Genomic DNA, 23,187 nt, shown 5'->3' with positions numbered 1-23,187 from the left:
TGCAGTAATATTAGTGAGAGCAATGCTACTGTGTTTGATGACAGGGAAAGCATTTTAAGAATTTTCAGCTGTGCTCAAGCCACTTAGGGAGGAAGCAAAAGACAGACTTTTGGAAGAGAAACAACAACAAAAAAGGTCAGAAAAAAAATTTTTTTTCTCCCCAGGAACATTTAGGAGTTCTGAATTTGTGTTAGAAGAGGAATTTTATCTTCTTCCTTAATACTATAACCATTAGCTCTTTATCTTTTTTATCTACTATTTGAGATCTGAAGAAAAGTGTCAAAAATGTCTGAAGAAGTACAAATATTTGGGTTCAAAATTATCAACTGCAATAGAGGAATCAGGCACTGTTTAGGAAGTGGTAGCCTGGTTTTTTGTATACTCAGAATACAACAAAATGTAATTACCACTTTTTGAAATAAGACAAGTAGTGTTCTGATGGACTAATTATGTAGTCTCAAACAGGTTCCTTACCTTGCATGACCTATAAGCTAGTATATCTGATTCCCTAATTCTGGGCTCTGTTCTAATATACCTGCCTCCACAAACAGGAAGTTATTTCCTTAGTCTAGGCCTTTCAAAGTCATCTGGTTAAGTACCCTTAGCATCACAGAAGGATGGAAACCTACAGCATCCTCTCTATAACTGGATGTTACTTTGATTTCTTCTTTCTTTAAAAAAATTTTTTAAAATGTTTTATTTTTGAGAGAGGGGAACAGAGAGCAAGTAGGGGAGGGGCAGAGAGAGGGTGGGGGAGACACAGAATTGGAAGTAGCCTCCAGGCTCTGAATGTCAGCACAGAGCCCGACTCCAGGCTTGAACTCATGGGCTGCAAGATCATGACAGAAGCTGAAGTCGGAAGCTTAACCGACTGAGCCACCCAGGCACCCCAGATTTCTTCTTTCNAGAGAGAGGGAGACACAGAATCTGAAGCAGGCTCCAGGCTCTGACCTGGCTGTCAGCACAGAGCCGGACGCGGGGCTCGAACCCACGGACCGTGAGATCATGACCCAAACGAAAGTCGGACGCTTAACCGACTAAGCCACCCAGGCGCCCCTCTTCTTTCTTTTAAAGAGTTATAAACTCTTTTATTTCTATTTCTATTAAATAGTTAATAAACTATTAAAAATTTTAAAAATAAAGAGTTATGCCAATTTGCAGTCTTTCCCATAAAACACCATTGATTCATTATATAATATCTAAATTATTTGGTGCATAAATTGTAAATATTTTTTCTGCATCTTAAGTTTGATGCTCCAAGACTTAAAAATTTTTTAAATGTTTTATTTATTTTTGAGAGAGAGAGAGAGAGAGACAGAGTGAACAGGGGAGGGTCAGAGAGTGAGGGAGACACAGAATCTTAAGCAGGCTCCAGGCTCTGAGCTGTCAGCATAGAACCCGACGTGGGGCTCCAACCCACGAACCGTGAGACCATGACCTGAGCCCAAGTCAGACGCTTAACCTACTGAGCCACCCAGGCGCCAACCAAGAAGATTTAATAGTACTACTCTATTGTATAGATAATGAAACTGTGGAAAGAATGAAACTCACTATCCTAACAGTTACAATTTTCCAGGCACATATAGTGATTGGCAGTCAGGTAATCAAACTAACACATACTAAGCCAGCCAACACTGCACTGTTTTTCGATCTCAGCTGGACAGTCATCCACCATAATCACCATAGTATGCAAAAGAAAAGCCTATTTTAAAAAATCTAAATTATCCTCGGTTACTGACATGAACACACAATGTCACAGAGCTCATCTCTTAGTCCTACAGAAACCTATGCACATGATCACAATATCAATTCACGACCACGTATTGTTGCTTTTCAAAGGTGGTATATAATCTCTAACAGAAACCATCTTACACGTAAATAAAGATTCACACCAGCAGAAAGTATCCCATGAATATAAACAACTTCACAAAAGGTCCCAGTCACTGAATTGGACCCACAAATTCATCCAGAGCAAGACGTACCCATTTGTTCAACCCCCCAGACCCTACTGGACTCTCCTGTAAACTATGTAAGCCCGTAGCCTCGCTCAGGGTTATTTTCAAGGACCTTACTTGCGATGTTGCTGCTCATTGAAGCGTAAGTCTCTGGTCCCGTCCACCCCGCCCCTCTCCGCCAACGCTCCCCTTCCCATCTCTAGCATTCTCAGAATGCATTCCTCAGCCGTCTTTGAAAACCATTTAATTCGCCCTCAGTCACATCAAAGATTATTGAGATGTGATGTTCGCCAAGCCGGGACCTATCTCCTGCACCACAAACTAGAGGCTCGGGTTGACTTTGGATACAGCGCCTTTGCTAGGCGTAGCCGAGTTGCATGCTGGGAGCATTCTGAAGTTCCTAGATCCCAGCCTCTGAGGATTTGCCTGCCGCGGACTACATTTCCCAGAAGTCGCCGGGCGCAGGTCTTTTTCCGGGCGGTGTGAGTTTGCCTGCGTAGAGCTCCTAGGACCGCCTGGTTCTCGCCCTCCGAGGACTTTCCGTCTCTTATTTCCCATAAGTCTGTGGGGCCGTTTCCGGCGTCCTGAAGATTCTCGGGCTCCTCGCAGGGAGTTGCTCGTGTCGGAGGAAGTAGTGAGCGCCGGGTCAGAACTCGCAGCGAGGGTAGGGGTGACTCCGGGAGGCGCCCAAGGTGAGGAGGCCCGGGTGTGTCGCGTTCGGAGCCTCCGGCCTGTGTGTGCGCGAGCGGCTGAGAAGGATGGTGTGTGACAGACGGCGTGGCAGGGCCAGGGTGTGTCTCTGTGATGCGGAATGCGATTGGGAATGTGTGAGGGGGTGCGTGGCCTTGTGGTTTTGCTTTGGCTGCGTGCACTAGGTTCCCTCTAGACTTCCTCTGGGCCTGCCAAAGTTCAATGTCCGCAAGAAAAGGGGTCCCACCCGAAGCCCTAGAGTGAACGTTTCACGCAAGAAGGCCTAGGGCCGGCCTTGGGATGGGTTTGTATCTCCTGTAGTGTCCTCGTGACATGCTCCTAGAAGGACGTGATGGAGAGGTCCCCGAGGCACGATTCTTAGAAGGGGGTGCACAGCCAGACCTTCGTCCCCAGCAGTTGCTGTCAACTCAGAGATAGATTGCAGCCGGCCTTCTTTTCATCTCCGTTGGGTTTTGTGTGGATGAAGGTAAATACTCTAGGCGGCGTTTTGGTTTTTGTTTTTTGTTTTCGTTAGGTCTGTGTGCTCCAAGAAGNGGGAAGAATTGTTGCGTATTTTGAAATCAAGGACCAGGGTGAGTTTGTGTTTCTTTTTTTTTTTCCACACAGTTAACTTTAGTTTTTAGATCGTGAGCATATTTGCTTTCTTAGCCTGAAATATCACTAGTAGCGTCTATCCTGGGTGTTCCTCCTGGTGAATGACCTACTCTGCTCATGCATCCCTCATCTCAGTCGCCGCCTGTTGCCCTTATTCTCAACCAATAGCCAGCTGTTCAAGTTTATTCAAGTTTCAAAAAGTGGCCAGCTGCTCAAATGATCTAGTACGGGAAATCTTTTTTTTTTTTTGTTTTTAATGTTTTATTTATTTCTGAGAGGGAGAGACAGCGTGACCAGGGGAGGGTCAGACAGAGAGGGAGACACAGAATCTGAAACAGGCTCCAAGCTCTGGGCTGGCTGTCAGCACAGAGTCTGACGCGGAGCTCGAACCCATGAACCGTGAGATCATGATCTGAGCTGAAGTCTGACGTTTAACCGACTGAGCCACCCAGGCGCCCCTAGTACAGGTAATCTTAACCTGAGGTCTTGTTCCATTTATGAACTGCCAGATGGTCCCATACCTCTTGAAATTGAGACCGGGTTTTTGTAAATATTTGTATTTTTTTGTTGGAAAAAAATGTCTATAATTTCGTGAGATTGTCGGGTGTACATGACCCAAAAAAGCTCCAGCTCCATTGGTCCACAATTAGGATTTGATAGCTGGGAAGGAGATTTTTACAAGATCAGTGTCCAGTGATAGTGGCAACAGTGTCTCCTGTAATGAAACAGTGTGCACCTAATAAAAATGATGTTCATGAAGAATCAGAAGGAAAAATGTAAATTATAAAATATTAAGTAACAGTTATAGTTATGAACAAAAGTCTGCCAGAATATTGTGAGTTCTATACGAATCCCATTCAGGAGGAGTTTTGAAAGATATTTTTCAAGGACTGTGTCCAGGGCGCCTGGGTGGCTCAGTTGGTTAAGCGTCCAACTTTGGCTCAGGTCATGATCTCATGGTTCGTGGGTTTGAGCTCCGGTCAGACTCTGTACTGACAGCTCAGAGCCTGGAGCCTGCTCCAGATTCTGTGTCTCCCTCACTCTCTGACCCTCCCCTGCTCATGCTCTCTCTCTCTCTCAGAAGTATATAAAAACATTAAAAAATTAATAAGAAAAAGGATTGTGTCCAAAATGTTTTAATTGACTACAGTGAACAGGTGGAGGGATGTGGCCATACTTGCTGAGCACCTTTTCTGTACCAAATGTTGTTCTATTAATGTGCATATATTTCCTTCCCTTAGCTTTGAAGGTGACTTACGTAATTGGTGTTTTTGTTACTGGGGAATCTCGATAGTGAAAGTGTGTCAGTGTAGTGGTGAGCTCCAGCTCCAGTGTGCTCAACAGCTGATCGGTGTACTTTGTTTCTGGCCCACTGATCTTCAGGATTGGGTCTGTTTTTTTCAGCTTTCTTAATGATGGAAATATGCCCCTTTCCTATCATTCATTTTTTTTTTACATTTGGAAATACCTTTATATTTCTGGTTATGGAATTAATACACTTTTTTTTTTTTTGCAAAAAATTCACCAATCCAGGAAACAAAGAGAAGGACGTTACAATTACATCCTCTAGAGTTAATCATTAAAAAAAATTTTTTTAAACATTTTGTTCATTTTTGAGAGAGACAGAGCGTGAGCAGGGGAGGGGCTGAAAGATAGGGAGATACAGAATCTGAAGCAGGCTCCAGGCTCTTAGTTGTCAGCACAGAGCCCAATGTGGGCCCGAACTTAGAAACCATCAGATCATGACCTGACTCGAAATCAGATGCTTAACTGACTGAGCCACGCAGGCACCCCTAGATTTAATCATTCTTAATGTTTTGGTGTGTTGCTGTTTAAATTTTTTTTCCTGTGGGCCTATGTGTCTGGTTTTGTTTCTGCTGAATAAGAACAGTAATTGGTAATACAATTGAATTGAAGACTCTTTAGCTTTTACTTTGATGGAGAAGTCCAACCCAGATGTGGATTTTGTTTTACTCTTGAATATGTAGAAAGAAGAGGGAAGTGTTAGTGATTTCTTTTTTATTTAGAAACTGAAAGTATTCACAACTTTCGGGAATATAAAAACACCATTTGAAAATTAATTACGAGGGCCACAAAGAGGGACTTTCAGAATTAGATTATTTTAAAGGTTATTTCCACAGAAAATAGCAGTAATTTCCACTGTATACATTCTGTCTTATGAAAACCTGTTTTACAAATAACATTTCCAAGGACAGATATTAATAACAGAAGGTAGAATAAGTAGGTTATGATTATGGATATTCAAATAAATCGCCAGTATACACAGAACCAGAGCAAACCTCTGGTTAATGTTCTCCTCTTGACTTCTAATTGGGTTGTATTTTCTGAGCCGGCTTTATGATGCTGAGCCCTGTCTCTATCTGCAGCTTCTGGGAGGAAGGGGTAGTGCCTCTGTGTCTTTCTGAGAACATGTTTTGCTTATATTGTTACTCAGGAGGAATAGCAGGCTCAGGGCCGGACTGTGAAACTTGTAAGAAAACAGGCCTGAGTAGCATGGATTTTATTGAGGAAAAAATGGAAAAGGTCATTAACTTTTTTCTTGTTTAGTAGAATCAGGGACAGTAATCTCCATTTTCTTTCTTTCTTTCTTTTTTTTTTTTTTGCAATGTTTTCTTAGTACTTTTATTGTTCCATATAACTGATTGTCCTTTGTCAAATGTATTTTTCTTTTTTTCTTTTTTTTTTTTTAACAATAGTTTATTGTCAAGTTGGTTTTCGGCTGAAACTTAGGTTAAGTAATTATTGTACACTAGTGTTTAAAAAATTTTTTTAAATGTTTATTTATTTTTGAGATAGAGACAGAGCACAAGTAGGGGAGGGGCAGAGAAAGGGAGACACAGAATCCAAAGCAGGCTCCAGGCTCTGAGCTGTTAGCACTGAGCCCAGTGAGGAGCTCAAACTCATGGACTGTGAAATCATGACCCCAGCTGAAGTCAGACGCTGAATCAACTACACCACCCAAGCACCCCAGTATTTTTATTTTTATTTTTTTATTTTTTATTTATTTATTTATTTTTTTAAAAANCGCGAGATCACGACCTAAGCGAAAGTCGGACACTTAACCGACTAAGCCACCCAGGCGCCCCCCAGTATTTTTATTTTTAATTTAAGAAATCTCTACACTCAACATGGGGCTCAAATTCACGACCCTGAGATCAAGAGCCTTATGCTCCTCCAAATAAGCCAGTGCAGTCATCTGTAGTAGACAGTGTTCCTATCTTTCTTTTATTCTTTTATTGACAAGGAAATAAAATTGTTGAGAAATTGGTCACTGTCAAGCCCAGATTCACATCTTGAAAGTTGACACCACAGCCTTTCTCTTAATTTCAGATACACCTCCCACATGCCTGTCTCACTAAGAAATTGATTATGTGTGTCTGTCTTCAGTTAATGTGGTCTAATGCCATCAAACTGATGAGGGCACAGCAGACCAGTTGAGCATACCTTTTGCTTACTGTTATGTGGTTTCTAATTCTTGGTTATCATAAATGATTTTGGGTTGAATATTCTTTTTTTTTTTTTTTTAATGTTTCTTTATTATTGAGACAGAGAGAAACAGCATGAGTGGGGGATAGGGAGAGAGAGAGGGAGACACAGAAACTGAGGCAGGCTCTAGGCTCTGAGCTGTTAGCACAGAGCCTGATGCGGGGTTTGAACCCACAAACCTTGAGATCACGACCTGAGCCTAAGTCGGGTGCTTAACTGACTGAGCCACCCAGGCACCTCATGAATATTCTTGTGTATACATCTGTACTTCTCTAACTATTCAAGGATACATTTCCACTTGATCTCAGCCAAAAGGCCGAGAAACAATCAATGACACATTTCCACAAGGGAATTTTAGGTACAAATTTGCTCCAAATTTAAGATCCTGAGATAGTACTTGAGTAGTTATACGGTAACTGAAAGACATGGTTGTTGCCTTTAAGACAAGGAAAACTAAATTTACATAGGAATGAATGTAAGGCCGCCAGCCACAAAGGCCAACAAACAACTCAGGAAACCTGTCTTAGGAACTCTAGGAAGGTAATTATAGGCAATACTGTTGGGTCATGACTAGTTTTGCAGAGGCAAATGGAATTTGTCCTATGAGTTTTATACCCTATATTTTGTATCCTCCTAATGTTAGTTGCTAAGTGAGACCAGTAGGACCAGTGCAGCACCTATGGGGAGAGTGTCCTGTCTAAAAAGACATGAGGTTCAGATACAAAATAAACCCATGTGTCAGAAGACATGAAAAGAAGCAGGATTGAGATCTCATCAATGTATCTGTGACATTTCTTGAGGGAATTTCAGCCATTTTTTTCTAGGTGAAACAGGAGTGTATGTAGAAATCATATAGTTAGAATAATGCGTGGCCTTGGTTACAGCAATTATGCCGAATACTTAAACAAAAAGAACATTATGACCACAATAAAAAGAAAACCATGTTTTGTACATAGATGTATAACTTTCTAAACCCTTTATCTATGGACGTGTGATTGTCAGTCTTTCCTATATTGTTAAACATATATAATCTATAGTTATACTATACGTCCTGCAAGCTATATTTTTCTATTAACAATATATCTTGATTATTTTCCCCAACTTAGCATAGTTTCATAGTGTTCTAATGCAAGGATGTTCTGAATGCGTTAAGAGGTCAGCTTTTTAAGAGGTCAACTGCTCAGGCAGTTGTACATCCTGTCCACTCCCGTGTCTTGACCAACCTTCTTCAGCCCCGAGCCCATGAAAGATATTCTGGCTTGGACATGTTGCTCTTTCTCAGCCCCAAGAGGCAGAATGGCGGGAGGGAGATCTGGTCTGGGAAGGACCAGTAGTCTACCCTCAGGCCCATATCAGCATCGCCAGTATCAGGCACTGCCAGAAACCTTCCCATTGAGGGACCTTCGGGTTTGAGGTGAGAGTGTAGATTCCACCGATGGTGTGGGAGTGCGGAGGGTAGAAGGAGGAATGGAAGAGGTAAAAGTTTATGTTAGCTTAAGTCAGGATGGAATCACCTAAGCACACCTGGTCTAAAGCTTTTTTTTTCCCCTCCCCAGCTCTGACTTTTCTGGATTCTGTGCTTCACCAATAGAGGAATCCTATGGATTATTAATTAGTTCTTGCAATTCTAGAACCATGACTGATGTAAGTTGGTATTTCTCTCTCCTTGAAATATTGTAGTTTTTAGGTCATACGAATCTTTTCCTTAATTATCCGAATGCTTTCTGCATAACAGAACCCCACCCCCGAACCTGCCTCTCAGTTCCTCCTGTTCCAGTAAAGGTGACAGAGAGCCTAATGTCCTTCCTATGTGCCTTTCCAGTGCCCTTGCCAGTCAGTGTCGTCATATTCATTGAACACGTTATCCATCCAACACCTGTGTGCTCGGTCTTCAATCAAGAGCAGTGAAGGGATCGAATCTTTGGAGAGAAATACTTGAGCTTCTGTCAGGGAATAACTCGAAGAAATGTAGTTAACAATTAGCACACTTTCACTTGCATACAAGGGAAATCAGCAGTAGACTGATTTCACATATCAAAGCACCAACAATTTATTTATAAGGGAAGGAAAAAAAGAGAGACTGAAGACTGTAGACATTTTGAAAACAACAGTTACTGCTTTTTCAGGTTAAGGTGCTGATTGGCAGGCATCTGGGAAAGAAGCCAGTCAGGATACAGTGCTCTTAGACAGCTGGATGGTCACCCAGGAACAATTTCAGTTGCTTGTGCCTTCTCTGGAAGAGCTTTGGTGCTTACCTAGGACAAGTATGGCAGGCTGTGTCGGGTAGTTCCCTTTGTTACCGCCTCTGTCTCTTCCACTAGGGCTGCGCCATCTCCCTTATCAGAATTCCTCATTCCCATCTCAGGTCTGTGATGTGACGAGTCAGGGATGAGGGTCCCATTTGATCACGCAAGCAGACTTGGACCTTCTTCATGGACCTGAGCTTCCCAGAGAGAGAAGATGGAATTTGGAATTTGTTGGTTTCAGCCTCAGTCTCTGTGAGGCTTTGCAAGGCCTTTTGGTTGTGGGGTCTTGTGAGTGGGCCTTTCCAGGGAAAGAGTGGTTCCCTAATCGATGAACACCAGTGTCACCGTTCATTTGGTTGTTGACAAGGATGCACAGATCTTGGTATGTCATTCATCCGTGTCATATATGGTGTGCTCTCTTGGCGTCCTCCTACTCAGGATCGAAGAGGGTGTCAGGTGAGAGGTGGTTGATGGTAACAAGTAAGAAGGTGATTGAGATTTCTAAATACTGGATGATAGCAGATTTCTAGAATTAAAGTCTTCAGAAGTTTTGTTCACCCTAAATGTATAAATATAACGGAGATATTAATCTCATTTCTCTATATGATGAACTGAATGCAGCTAATAGAAACATCTTATGTATTCCTAAGATATGTAAGAAAAAATGCTTATGTTGTAATCTAATGGAATGGATTACTTGAAGCTTAATGATAATCTTCAATTTACTGGAAATCATTTTTCTGAAGTAGAGATTTTATAGTGCATTTGGGAAAAACAGTTTTCTTATTTGTGTTTTCTATTCCTTAAAGCCTTAAAGGGAAGAGATGGTGTAGCAGTTTATGGAAAGAATTTATGAGGCAGGCACATAGCAGGTTGTGTGTATGTTTATATACTCATAAAACAGCCCCCCTCCCACTTTTATTTAATAGAAGAGAAACTTGGATTTTTTTTTTTTTTTGAAACTGGGATTATTTTATATATTACCAGACAAGTCTGGATGGCTTGGTTATCTCACAATATCCAAGAAGCTTTTTCTGCTGTAACAGGATTCTTCTAGAACATGTAGACGCTCTGCTTTAGTCGTACTAATTTCTTTACTTTTCTCTATGTATCACAGGCCTCCAGCCTACTTGATTGTTACACATTTTCCTCTTCTTGCAGTTTATCCTTCATAATCCTTTTTCTCCCTTTTGGAAATATTTTCTTAAATTCTTAAAGATCTTTAATTTCACAAGTAATGTATGGGTTTTTGGTTTTAGGGCTTGGTGACTTTCAGGGATGTGGCCATCGACTTCTCTCAGGAGGAGTGGGAGTGCCTGGACCCTGCTCAGAGGGACTTGTACGTGGATGTGATGTTGGAGAACTATAGTAACTTGGTCTCCTTGGGTAAGGTCATCTGCCTTAAATACTTCAGAANGAGTGGGAGTGCCTGGACCCTGCTCAGAGGGACTTGTACGTGGATGTGATGTTGGAGAACTATAGTAACTTGGTCTCCTTGGGTAAGGTCATCTGCCTGAAATATTTTAGAACCTTTTTTTTTTTTTTTTTTTTTTTTTTTTGCACTATTGGCTTTCTCTGTGGGAATTGTAGGACCGTCTTTGAAGAAACCAGGTCAATTTCTTCTCCCTCTTAGGGATGACTTGATGTTTGTTGGATTAGAAATGGCTTCAGCAATCTCCTTGATTGTCCCATACCTACACACCTTCTTCCTCTGACTTTTCCTGCAGTGGCCTTTCTTCTTTACAAGGAGCTGGATTTGCATTATGGGGCATTCAGTTCATAACCATTGTCACAAAAACCAGGTTTAACTTCAGTGTGCATACACATTATCTGTGTGCTTGCTGCTCAGAGTGTGATTGTTAATGTTTGAGGACCCGTGGGAAGACTGGAGCAGAGTTAGTGAGGGAGAAGTTACCAAGAAGTTAGTAAAGGAGACAGGCAGGGCCCAGATGACAGGCAGTTTTGTTGGTTTGGGGGAGGAATGTGGATTCTCTTAGTGATTAGAAGCCTTTATTTGGCTTAGTGGGGCTTTAGCTTTTTTTTTTTTTTTATGTTTATTTATTTATTTTTGAAAGAGCGAGAGTGTGTGAGCGAGCAGGGGAGGGGCAGAGAGAGGGAGGGGGAGAATCCCAAGTAGGGGCTTGAGACGCAGGGCTTGATCTCACTGAGCTGAAATCAAGAGTCGGCTGCTCAACCAACTGAGCTACCCAGGTACCCCGGTTTTAGCTTTTTTATTGTTAAATATTTTCCACATCAGCTTTTTCTACCAGCTTGTCTTTTTTTTTTTCTTTTTCAAGTTATTGTTTAAGTTCTAGTTAGTTAACATACAGTGTCATATTGGTTTCAGAAGTAGAATTTAGTGATTCGTCACTTGTATATATAAGTGAGTGAATTAATGAATGAATAAAATATTAAAAAAGAAATAACAGGGGCACCTGGGTGGCTCAGTCAGTTAGGTGTCCGATTTTGGCTCAGGCCATGATCTCACAGTTTGTGGGTTCAAGCCTTGCGTCGGGCTCTGTGCTGACAGCTTGCTCAGAGCCTGAAACCTGCTTCAGATTCTGTGTTTCCTTCTCTCTCTGACCCTCCCCTGCTCACACTGTCTCTCTCTCAGAAATAAATAAAACATTAAAAAAAATTAAAAAAAAAAAAAAGAAAGAAAGAACAGTTGTCATGTCCTATTCCAGACATGCAGAACAGAGTCTACATTTATACAAGATCCCTGGGTGATTTTTATACACATTAAAGGAGCACTGCCCTGTTAGTTTTTGACCCACATGCAAAGAGTACAGCTAGAAACAGGGGCCTGATGTACTCTGACTTTCAGAAGAGCCTCTCCACTTGATGTAGTGGAGGACTGAATAAACAATTCATTTCATTCTAAGTGAGCACATTCCTTTACTTTCAACACGTGAACCTTGTTTTTTACAAAGTTAAACTCCACACTGAATTAAATCCTAAAGATGTCTCCTGAAACTTCTTTTCCTGTTAGCAAAATGGTAACAGTGACAATATTAACAACGCTGTGCTAACTACAAGCCAGGCTGTGTTGTTATCTCATTTTTAAATTTACTTATCTTGAGAGAGAGAGAGCATGTTTCCATGTAGAGAACTGGGGAGGGCCAGAGAGAGAGAGAGAATACCAAGCAGGCTCCATGCTGTTAGTGCATAGCCTGACTTAGGGCTCGATCGCACAAACTGTGAGATCATGACTTGAGCCAAAATCAAGAGTCAGATGCTCAACAGACTGAGCCGCCCAGGCGCCCCAAACCAGGCTCTGTTCTAAGCAGAGCAAATACATTAGCCTAATTAACTTTCACGAGGGCAGGTATTGTTTTCATCCCCTTTTTATAGATGAGAATACAGAGATACAGTGAAAGTGACTTCCCAGGGTCACACAGCCAGTGGGAGGAAGTTGCAGCCATTGACCCTGCAAAGAAGTCTGGCTCATGAGCCTGTATTCTCGACCCTTGAATGTGCATTTAAAAAATCTTCTTTGTGGTGAAATTCATTAAGTATTCATTACTCTTCTGCTGCATACCCAAGTATGATGGGTACCTTGGGGAAAACCACTTGTGCAGGTATTTGAATTGTGAATTAAACCGGCTGTTATTTTCATGGGACACCGCTTTGTTTTTGAAAGAATGCCTAATAGACGAACTATTATTATTTAGAATTAGGTAGTTGGAAAACTTTTCTTATAAGTGAGCCCACCACTTTAAAGACAAATAACAGTATTTTTGCCAGTGATAGAATTCAGACTTTCAAGTAAAAATTAGAATTGTGTGAAACTTATATCTACCATTTTGAGCTTTTACAACTTCCCAATACATAAACATTTTTCTGGGATGAGGTAGATGGATATATTAACATATGATTTTTAAAATATTATCTAATGAAATAAGTGAACGTTTCGAAGATCTGCATAACTCCATGAACCACCATTTTTCACATGACCAGTGCATGATATTTTAAAATTAGGCCTGGATTGGGGTGCCTGGGTGGCTTAGTCGGTTAAGCGTCCGACTTTCGCTTAGGTCATGATCTCGCGGTTCATGGGTTCAAGCCCCGCGTCGGGCTCTGTGCTGACTGCCAGCTCAGAGCCTGGAGCCTGTTTCAGTCTGTGACTCCCTCTCTCTGACCCTCCCCTGCTCACGCTGTCTCTCTCTCCTAGAAATAAATAAAAAATAAAATTAAAAAAGAATAAAATTAGGCCTGGATAAAAGATCATCCAAAATGCAGTGGATTTTAAGGTAACATAATACGAAAAGTTCATGGATATATTTGCATATTCCACATTGCAACTATCCTTTATGAAACTATGCTTTTTCAAGTTTTACTGTAATATCAAATAGTAACTTACCTATAGTATCAAAGAATAACAGCTATGTATATGTGGGAGGCTAGATTTTCCTCATATACTTCAATCACGATAGCATATTGCCATAGAGTGAATGTAGAAGCAGATATGAGAATCCAGTTGACTTCTTTTAAGCCATATATTGAAGAGAGCCACCAAATATTAAGATAATACTTACTTTTTGTTTCAGAAAATATAATTTTCATAAATTTGTTATTGTGCTTACAGACAATGATTCTTTATTAAGTGTTTTTATTTTATTTTTTTTGAGAGAGAGAGGCAGCAAGTGAGTGAGGGGCAGAGAGAGAGGGGGAGAGAGGGAGAATCCCACGCAGGCCATGCACTGTCAGCACAGTGCCTAAAGTGGGGGTCGTGCTTGCCTGATGCAGAACTCAAACTCCCAAACATTGAGATCATGACCTGAGCAGAAGTCAGATGCTTAACCGACTGAACCACCCAGGTGCCCCAATTTTTTTTTAACATTTAAAAAGTAGTTAAATCTCTTTTGTTTAAAAAAAAATTTTTTTTTAATGTTTGTTTATTTTTGGAGAGACAGAGCACGAGCAGGGGAGAGGCACAGAATCCAAAACAGGCTCCAGGCTCTGAGCTGGATGTGGGGCTCGAACTCAAGAACCATGAGATCATGACCTGAGCTGAAGTCAGCTGTCCAAAAACTGAGCCACTCAGGCTCCCTTAAATCTATTTTCATTTACTAATATTGTTAAGCCTTCCTTACCAAGTAATTGTAATGTAAGCTCTTGCATGGCAGTTCAGATTGGTTGAACTAAATTGAAGTTTACTGAACTATTTATTGATGTTAAGCTATACAAAAGTGCACTGCATTTAGTATATACTTGGCCATCTCATGGTAGTTGTGAGGTAGGTTGGTCACTTTAAATACTCTGACTTCCTTTTGGATATACACACAGTCCTTTTACCCAAATGTTCGTGTATACAAAGAAATAAAACATCATTAAATAAAGCAGCAATAGTTACTACAGTTCATCTATGACCACTTATGCATGATTAAAATTACTTACCACAGACATATCCACAGTACTCCTCTACCCTTTAATAAGTCACCTAAAATGTTATAAAATCACCATTAGACAAAAATACCAACCTTGTATATTTTGTATTGCAAATACACTTATGCTTGAGCAAACAAAGAATTCACCAGTAATTAAGAGTATAGGGATTCTGAGACCAATGAGTTTGAGGACTGCTCCACAAGATGATGAGTCTTTCCATATATGGTCTTTGTGAGGCCTCAGATGAACGCCTCTTTCCACTCAGTCTGGGTTGGTACTCCGGCTGCCTTGTGGACAGTCACTGTATGGATGCATAAATTAATATTTAGTTACAGATCCAAGTGGGGAATCCCTGCATAGATTTCTGGGACTGCATTGCATGGCTTCTTTACTTAATAAACCTTGAGCTACAAATTCCAGCTTCCTTAGCAGCCCTGAACTCAGATACCAGTATCCTTTGCCCAGTGAAGCCACTGCTCTATAGTTGGACTTCATTTTCCTGAACCTTGTTTTGGAGGACACAGCCAGGCGGAGAGGGTGAATGTGAAGTTCTCCTGATAATCTTCTCTAAAAGTTTTTGCAGCCCTGTGTCTAGTATACTGTTTTATAGCTTTATAGCTGTTTATAGCATGAGAGTAAGTCTAATACCAGATTTTTCTTCAAGGCTGGGGGTGGAAATCTCTCATCTTCATTTTAAAGACTACTTTGTGTTTTATATAAAACTCTAGGTTGAAAGCTTTCTTTCAGCCATTGAAGATATCATTCCATTGTCTTGTAGCTCACATTGTTAGGGTTGTGAAGTCAGCCATGCTTCTTAAAGTTGTTCTCTAACTTTAAGGTTCCCCCTTTGCCTCCTTTTACTCTTCCTTTATTTTCAGTTTTCACTGGTTTGAATATGATGTTCCCAGTTGTTGCTGTTCTTTGTATTTATCCTGCTTGCAGTTTGCTAAAAGTAGATTGCTTGTTCATAACATTTTAAGAATATTTAAATAATAATAAAGTACTTCTTTGGCTCTATCCTTTTTATGGAACTGCTGTTGTCTGAAGTTGGATTGTTTAATATTGTTGCACAGATCTAACTCTCTTCCCCCCGCCCCATCCTTTTTCTCCTTGTGCTTCAGTTTGGGTTTTTTTAGTTACAGAATTTCCCTTTTACAATTTTAGAGTTTGTTTCTTTGCTGAAATTTCCCATCTGTTCTCTATCTTTTCTTCCAGAATCTGCAAAATATAGTTGAATGGCCTTGCCTGCTGATTCTAATATCTGTGTTTTCTGTTCTTTGTCTCTTTTGTGGGTTTCGGGGGTGAGCTGGGGCGGGGGAAGTGATTTTAGGTCACACTTTCCCTGTTCCTTACCTACAGCATAATTTTTCATTGTGTGCCAGACATTTTGAAGAGCAGTAATAGATAGTTCCCTCCGCCTAAAACTGTATGCCCATTTCTCAGTCAGCTATTTAGAGGCAGGGTCTGATAACTCAGATCCCACCAGGCTTGCAGCTGAGTTGGGACTGGATCATAGCTTTCATGAATGACCACTGATGTGCTTATCTCTTTGATTGTATCAAGATTTGAGCTAAGTGGAGGTTCTATTAACAGTTTAGGTTTTGTTTCACATATTTCAACTCCAGTAGAGCCTTGGAACTTAGTAGATTTGTCTGCTTTTAGCTCAAAACCAATCAGAAAAATTCGTATGGAGTATTATCTAGCTTAATGGTTTGGTGTGGTTTGGTTCCCTCCCCCCCTCATTTTGTTTTGTTTTGTTAGTGTAGTTGACAGACAATATCAGTTTCAGGTGTTCTTGGTTTTGAAGATTCGAGTTCATCATGTCAGCCTACACAGTTTGAAAAAGTTCATCTGAACCCCACCTGTGCACATAAGGGCTTGCTTGATGGAAAGGCATTTTGTTTAAGGGATCATCCACACAGGGAGATAAGGAACTTGTTATAGTGTTCTTTGTGGAATCCTCCAGAAAACTGTCAGATCAGAACATTAAGATCATAAGAGCTGAAAAGTCAAAACTGAGGTTGTAGTTCCAGCAGAGTAGAGACTGGATGCTTAGGAGTGAGCTCAGGAGGTTTTCTAACCCAGTGCTTTTATGGGTATTATTTCTAATTTGCCTTGTATTTCTACTCTGGAGGGTTTCTTAAATTTTTTTGTATGGTAAAGTATGTGATTTTCTTGTTTTCTTTCAGATTTGGAGTCAACATATGCGACTGAAAATAAAATTTCAGAAAAAGACATTTTTGAAATACATTTTTCCCAATGGGAGAGGATGGAAAGAAGTAAAACTCTGGGCCTTGAGGCATCCATTTTCAAAAATAATTCTAAGCGCAAAAGCAAATTGGGGGGACTACAGGGACATCAATACTTTAGCCAAATGATAATTAGCTATGAAAAAATGCCCACTTACAGAAAAAGTAGATCTTTTAGTGCACATCCAAGAATTCATAATAGAGAGAAACGCTATATTTGTAAGGAATGTGGGAAGGCTTGTAGTCATGGCTCAAAACTTGTTCAACATGAGAGAACTCATACGACTGGAAAACGCTTTGAATGTAGTGAATGTGGGAAGGACTTTTTTAGTGCCTATCAACTCACTGTGCATCACAGATTTCATACTGGTGAGAAACCCTACGAATGTAAGGAGTGTGGGAAGACCTTTAGTTGGGGATCTAGTCTTGTTAAACATGAAAGAATCCATACTGGTGAGAAACCTTATGAATGTAAAGAATGTGGGAAGGCTTTCAGTCGTGGCTATCACCTCACTCAACATCAGAAAATCCATATTGGTGTGAAATCGTACAAATGTAAGGAATGTGGAAAAGCCTTTTTTTGGGGCTCAAGCCTTGCTAAACATGAGATAATTCATACAGGTGAGAAACCTTATAAATGTAAAGAATGTGGGAAGGCCTTCAGTCGTGGTTATCAACTTACTCAGCATCAGAAAATTCATACTGGTAAGAAGCCTTATGAATGTAAAATATGTGGAAAGGCTTTTTGTTGGGGCTATCAACTTACTCGACATCAGGTATTTCATACTGGTAAGAAACCCTACGAATGTAAGGAATGTGGGAAGACCTTTAATTGTGGCTCAAGTCTTATTCAACATGAGAGAATCCATACTGGTGAGAAACCCTACGAATGTAAGGAATGTGGGAAGACCTTTAATTGTGGCTCAAGTCTTATTCAACATGAGAGAATCCATACTGGCGAGAAACCTTATGAATGTAAAGAATGTGGGAAGGCCTTCAGTCGTGGCTATCACCTCACACAACATCAGAAAATCCATACTGGCGAGAAACCTTTTGGATGTAAGGAATGTGGGAAGGCTTTTAGTTGGGGTTCAAGCCTCGTTAAACATGAGAGAATCCATACTGGTGAGAAGTCCTATGAATGTAAAGAATGTGGGAAGGCCTTCGGTAGCAGCTATCAACTTACTCGACATCAGGTATTTCATACTGGTGAGAAACCCTACAAATGTAAGGAATGTGGGAAGACCTTTAATTGTGGCTCAAGTCTTATTCAACATGAGAGAATCCATACTGGCGAGAAACCTTATGAATGTAAAGAATGTGGGAAGGCCTTCAGTCGTGGCTATCACCTCACACAACATCAGAAAATCCATACTGGCGAGAAACCTTTTAAGTGTAAGGAATGTGGGAAAGCCTTTAGTTGGGGTTCAAGCCTTGTTAAACATGAGAGAATCCATACTAGTGAGAAGTCCTATGAATGTAAGGAATGTGGGAAAACCTTTGGTAATGGCTATCAACTTACTGTTCATCAGAGATTTCATACTGGTGAGAAGCCTTATCCATGTAAGGAATTTGGGAAGACCTTTGTTCATGGCTCAAACCTTGTTCGACATGAGCGAACTCATAGTAGTGATAAACCTTATGAATATAAAGAATGTAAGAAAGCCTTTATGTGGACAACTTACTCAAATGAGACAATTGATACTAATGAAACTTTATGATTGAAGAAATGTGAACACGTTTTTTATGTGTATGAACAACTTAATATGAGGAGAATCTTACTCTTGAGAAAGCTTATAAATGTAGGGAATGTAAAAGCCTTACCTGTGTGTGAACAGTTTACTTGATATATCAGAAAATTCATACTAGTGAGAAATGCTTTGAATATAAGGAATATGAAAAGGACTTGAGGATTTTGTATAGTCTTATCAAACATCAGTTTATGTTGATGTGAAACCACTCAAATGTAAGGAACGTGTGAAGATCTTTATTCATGGCATAATCAGGTAAACATTGGAGATTCATACTCATGAGAAACACTTCAAGGAATGTAGGAAGAACCTAAACTTAATGCAGTTTTTGCTTTGCACATTAGAGAACTCATACTGTTGTGAAATATTTTGAATATAAGGAATATGGGAAGGCTTAGAAATATGATAAATATCTCAGAGTACATCATAGAATCCATCCAAATGAGAAACCCTTTAAATTGGGGTGTAGGAAGGCCCTTAGATAAGTGCTACTGAAATTTGTCTAGAGACTAGTGCCAGGCCACAAAATTGTCACCTGTCTGTCATGAGATGAATGCAGAAAGCAAGAGTAAATGTTTGGAAACTTACAGCAATCTGACATTGCCATACAATTATCATTTTATTTTATAAAAGTATCAATCAGTTCATGAATGATTAGAAATTAAGAAGTTTGCCCTTCCCCAGAAATAATGTGAGAGACAGCATTCACAGTTTTAAAAACATGAGACTAGCCACAATACGATTTAGTTAGAGTAAGCAACTCCTCACTTGCCTCCTCTCTGATTAGAATAGCAGAATATTCACACTGTAGGAAGATTTGGTTACCATGAGTCACAACTTCCTTGTGCTTATAAAAAGCACACAGAATTTATAACAGATGTGTTCATTTAATGAAGGTATAGAAATGTTCCAACACTATCCAGTCTTTTTTAAAGTTTATTTCATTTTTGAGAGAAAATCCAAAGGAGGCTCCAGGCTCTAAGCTGTCAGTATGGCCAATACGGGGCTCGAACTCACGAACCATGAGATCATGACCTGAGCCGAAGTCTGCACTTAACTGACTAAGCCATCCAGGTGTCCTATCCAATCTTTTTAAAACTTAAGCGAATTCCTTCTAGAGAATAATCTTACTAATGTAGAAAATCCCTCATGGCACAAACCATACTTACTGTCCTCACAATTCCACTTCCTTACTACCTGCGGGATGTTGGGCAAAATTTTGCTTCCCTCGGCATCACCTTTAAAATGCTGGTGATGGTAACTAAGTCCTGTTGCAGAGATTGGGTGGATTTAGTATGCATCTGATCCTTGGAAGAATATCTGGTATGTGGCATATGCTCAATACAAATTTGCTGCTGTTCTTTTTTATTTTTAAATTTTTAAATGTTTATTTTTGAGAGAGAGTGTAAGCAGGGGAGGGTCAGGGAGAGAGGGAGACACAGAACTAGAAGCAGGCTTCAGGCCCAGAGCTGTCAGCACAGAGCCCGATGTGGGGCTCGAACCCATGGACTGCGAGATCATGACCTGAGCTAAAGTCAGATGCTTAACCGACTGAGCCACTTTGGTGCCCCTGCTGTTATTCTTACTATCCTCATCATTAATACTACTACTAGTGAATTCTTATGAAGAGAATGCTCATTGGTGTAATGAATTTAGAAAAGCTTCCATAACCACTCATCCACTTGAATTTCAGATAGTTCATTATGGATAAAATCTAGAAAAAACAAACCTCAAGAGGGTTTTTATTCAGTTTATCCCTTAAGCTGCATAAAAGATGAAGGCTGAAAAGAAATGTGGATTTAGAAAGTGTTAATGTGTTGGGAATGTACCTCTTGAAGAGCAGGGAGGGGTGTAAAGTACTTTGCCTATAATGAATTCCAACAGGTAGCAGTAATTAAAATTCTCTGCTCACATGTCAAGATAAATCACACATTAAAAAGAAACAAAAAATTGTCTATTTAGGAATTCTTTCCACAAATATTATGGCAAATTTCAGACACTCAGAAAAATTTAAAGAACAGTATAATGAATATCCATATATTCTGTTTAGAATCAATAATTGTTAGCATTTGGTCATATTTGTTTTCTTTCTGAATTTATACATACGTATGTGTATCTATACTCGTGTCATTTGACTTATGATGTAGAAATCATGATACTTTGTTCCTGGACATATTAGCATGCATCTTTTAAGAATAAGAACAGTCTTGGGGTACCTGGGTGGCTAGTCAGTTAAGTGCCCAACTCTTGATTTTGGCTCAGGTCATGATCTCATGGTTGTGGGATCGAGCCCTGTGTCGGGCTCTGTGCTGGCTGTGGAACCTGTTTTAAGATTTTCTTCCTTTTCCTCTGCCCCTCCCCTGCTCGTGCTCCCTCTCAAAAAAAAAATTTTTTTTTTAAAAGACTAAGTATGGTCTTTAATGCCATGATCATACAAGAAAATTATCAATAATTCTGTAATATTCTTTTATATTCATTTTGTATGTCCCAGTACTCCTAAGCTACCCTCCTGCTTTGTGTTTTCTAACGAGCCTCTTGTCTGTATTCGTGCATTGAGTTTGGTTATCATGTCTCTAGATTTTAATCTTGAACAGACTTAAATTCTTAACATTTATTTTTGAGAGAGAGAGAGAGACAGTGCATGAGCAGGGAAGGGGCGGAGGGAGACACAGAATCCAAAGCAGGCTCCAGGCTCTGAGCTGTCAGCACAGAGCCCAACACAGGGCCAAACTCACAAATCACGAGACCATGACCTTAGCCGAAGTCAGACACTTAACCGACTGAGCCACCCAGGCACCCCTTGAACAGACTTTTTGAAACATTAAGGAAAGCTGGTTTGTAGAATGTCATGCATTCTAGATTTGTTTCTTCCCTCATGGTGAAATTAAGTGTGCCTCTATCCTTTGTATCTCTCATAAAGTCAAGTTAGAGCCAGAGGCTTAAACATTTGGCCAGAATACATCATAGGTGGTGATATGTACTTCATATTGGAACACACCAGAAGCACATAGTTCCCCTTTCTCCCACTATTGCCAAAACTAAGTTTGCTCATTTGATTAAGATGGTGACTGCTAGGCTCTCTGTCATAAAGATCCATTATACAACTACCAAGGTTGGTGGACCTTGGCCAACTACTTTTGAAAATGTAGTCATATCATATGTATATATAAGTTCTGAGCTAAAGAGAAAATTGAAGCAATTCTAGATTGTTTGAAAAGTGATGGAATTGTGTATCAGAACTTGTAGAATGTTCCTGAAGCTCTTTTCTTGGAAAATGCCGTTTAAAGTGTCTTGGAGAAAACCAAGATGCATCTGGCCAAATGGAGGACCAGAACTATGCCTTGTTTTCTCAGTGTCTACGTGGTCCCCATCACACTGAACTAAGAAGCTATAAAATTAACAACCCTAAGCCAATATACAGAAACAATTTGTACAATTAAAATTGTCCCAGAACTTCTGAAATTACATGTCAAAAATTACCATTACTGAATAGTGCTTGATAAACAGTGGGATTCTCTGGTTAAAGAAGCTTATGAAGTAGCACTTACTAAATCCTCTCTTAAGGAAAAATAAAAAGCACTTTATCAATTTATTAGAAAACTAAAGAGTATTCTAGTGAATAAAATTGTTTACCTATAAATCCATGTATCTCAAACTTTGCCATGGAAATTCTGGTTCTCATTACATATTTCCATCTTAGGGATATGGAACTATATTGAGAAATACTCCCATAGCTAGAGGCTCTAAGGGTGGACATTTCAGTCACCAAGTCTACTTGTTAGCTATGATGGAATGGTGGTTAACATGATGCTCTCAAACAGTTGCCTTCTAATGTTTTCTCTTACTTGTGAGTAAACATCTTTGTTTTATCTAAGTCGAAATGGCTCCTGAGTCTTATCACATGTCATTTCATCATCCCTTTCTGCAATGTATGGTATTTATTTTGTTAAATTAAACAAATTAAATTTAAAGATAATTTATATTGACAGATTCTCTTTTTCCCATTCCTGGATAAACCCAGGTTAATTATTGACATATGTATATATTTTGAGGCACTGCTGGGTTTCATTGGCTACTATTTACAATGGTTACATGTCATGAGTGAGATTATATAATAGTGTTATTTTTAAGTCATGTTTGTTTATGTATTGCAATTACCTGTCCTTTAAAACTGTATGCCTGTATTGGGTTGTTTTGATGGAGATCTTTAATCACATTTCTAGTTCTATCTGTTGATTTTTCTTGTCTTTGAAATTCTACTTTGGACACAACAGATTCAGAGTGCACAGCACATTTCCTTTAAGGAGACTTTGCAGCCATGTAGTACTGGCCACGATCCACAGAAAAGTAGCATTCCAACATAGCCCCTCATTGAAAATCCTTCACTTTGTGTTCCTGGGAATACTATGTTGGGAAGTCAGAGCTCCCTATCAGACTGTTGTGATCATACTTGTACATATCTTTCTCAATATACTGGAAGTGGAGTTGTTTGGGTTTGGTCAGGGATATGCTTGTGTCCAACTTTAAGTATAATTTTTCTAAATTTCCAAACGAATGTACCAACTCCCACCAACAATTATATGAATGTTCTGCTTTCTCTATATCCTTGACAATCTTTGGCATCAGTTTAAAACAATATTTGCTACTCTGGTAGGTATCAATGTTTGCATTTCCTTTTTTTTTTTTTTTCTTTTTCTGATTCTTTATTAGCTGTTTGGATATTCTTGCAATTTTTCCACTCCTTGCTCCTGACGTTGGATGCATTAGGTGTATCTGGTTTCAC

At 39.8% G+C, this 23,187-nt stretch overlaps 1 protein-coding gene across 4 annotated transcripts; it reads left to right on the top strand.

Annotated features, from left to right (window-relative positions):
* Positions 1-3,195: 3,195 nt before the first annotated feature.
* On the top strand, positions 3,196-22,380 carry ZNF283 (zinc finger protein 283). Of its 4 annotated transcripts, none has more exons than XR_013330943.1 (3): positions 3,196-3,238; positions 8,324-8,411; positions 9,133-9,346. XR_013330943.1 is itself a non-coding variant. In XM_077747473.1 (3 exons), the coding sequence occupies exon 3, from the start codon at positions 16,674-16,676 to the stop codon at positions 18,372-18,374; it is 1,701 nt and encodes a 566-aa protein (XP_077603599.1). In that variant the 5' UTR covers positions 3,196-3,238; positions 8,324-8,411; positions 16,594-16,673; the 3' UTR covers positions 18,375-22,380. The 4 variants fall into 4 exon arrangements, 2 of the variants coding, with proteins under 2 accessions (XP_077603599.1, XP_077603598.1); XM_077747473.1 differs by lacking the exon at positions 9,133-9,346 and adding an exon at positions 16,594-22,380; XR_013330944.1 differs by lacking the exons at positions 8,324-8,411; positions 9,133-9,346 and adding an exon at positions 10,273-10,361.
* Positions 22,381-23,187: the final 807 nt, after the last annotated feature.

The sequence above is a fragment of the Crocuta crocuta genome, unplaced genomic scaffold, assembly GCF_008692635.1.
Source record: "Crocuta crocuta isolate KB4526 unplaced genomic scaffold, BGI_CrCroc_1.0 scaffold334, whole genome shotgun sequence".
In the NCBI taxonomy this organism is placed as follows: Eukaryota; Metazoa; Chordata; class Mammalia; order Carnivora; family Hyaenidae; genus Crocuta; species Crocuta crocuta.
This window is presented reverse-complemented; position numbering and strand designations above follow the sequence as displayed.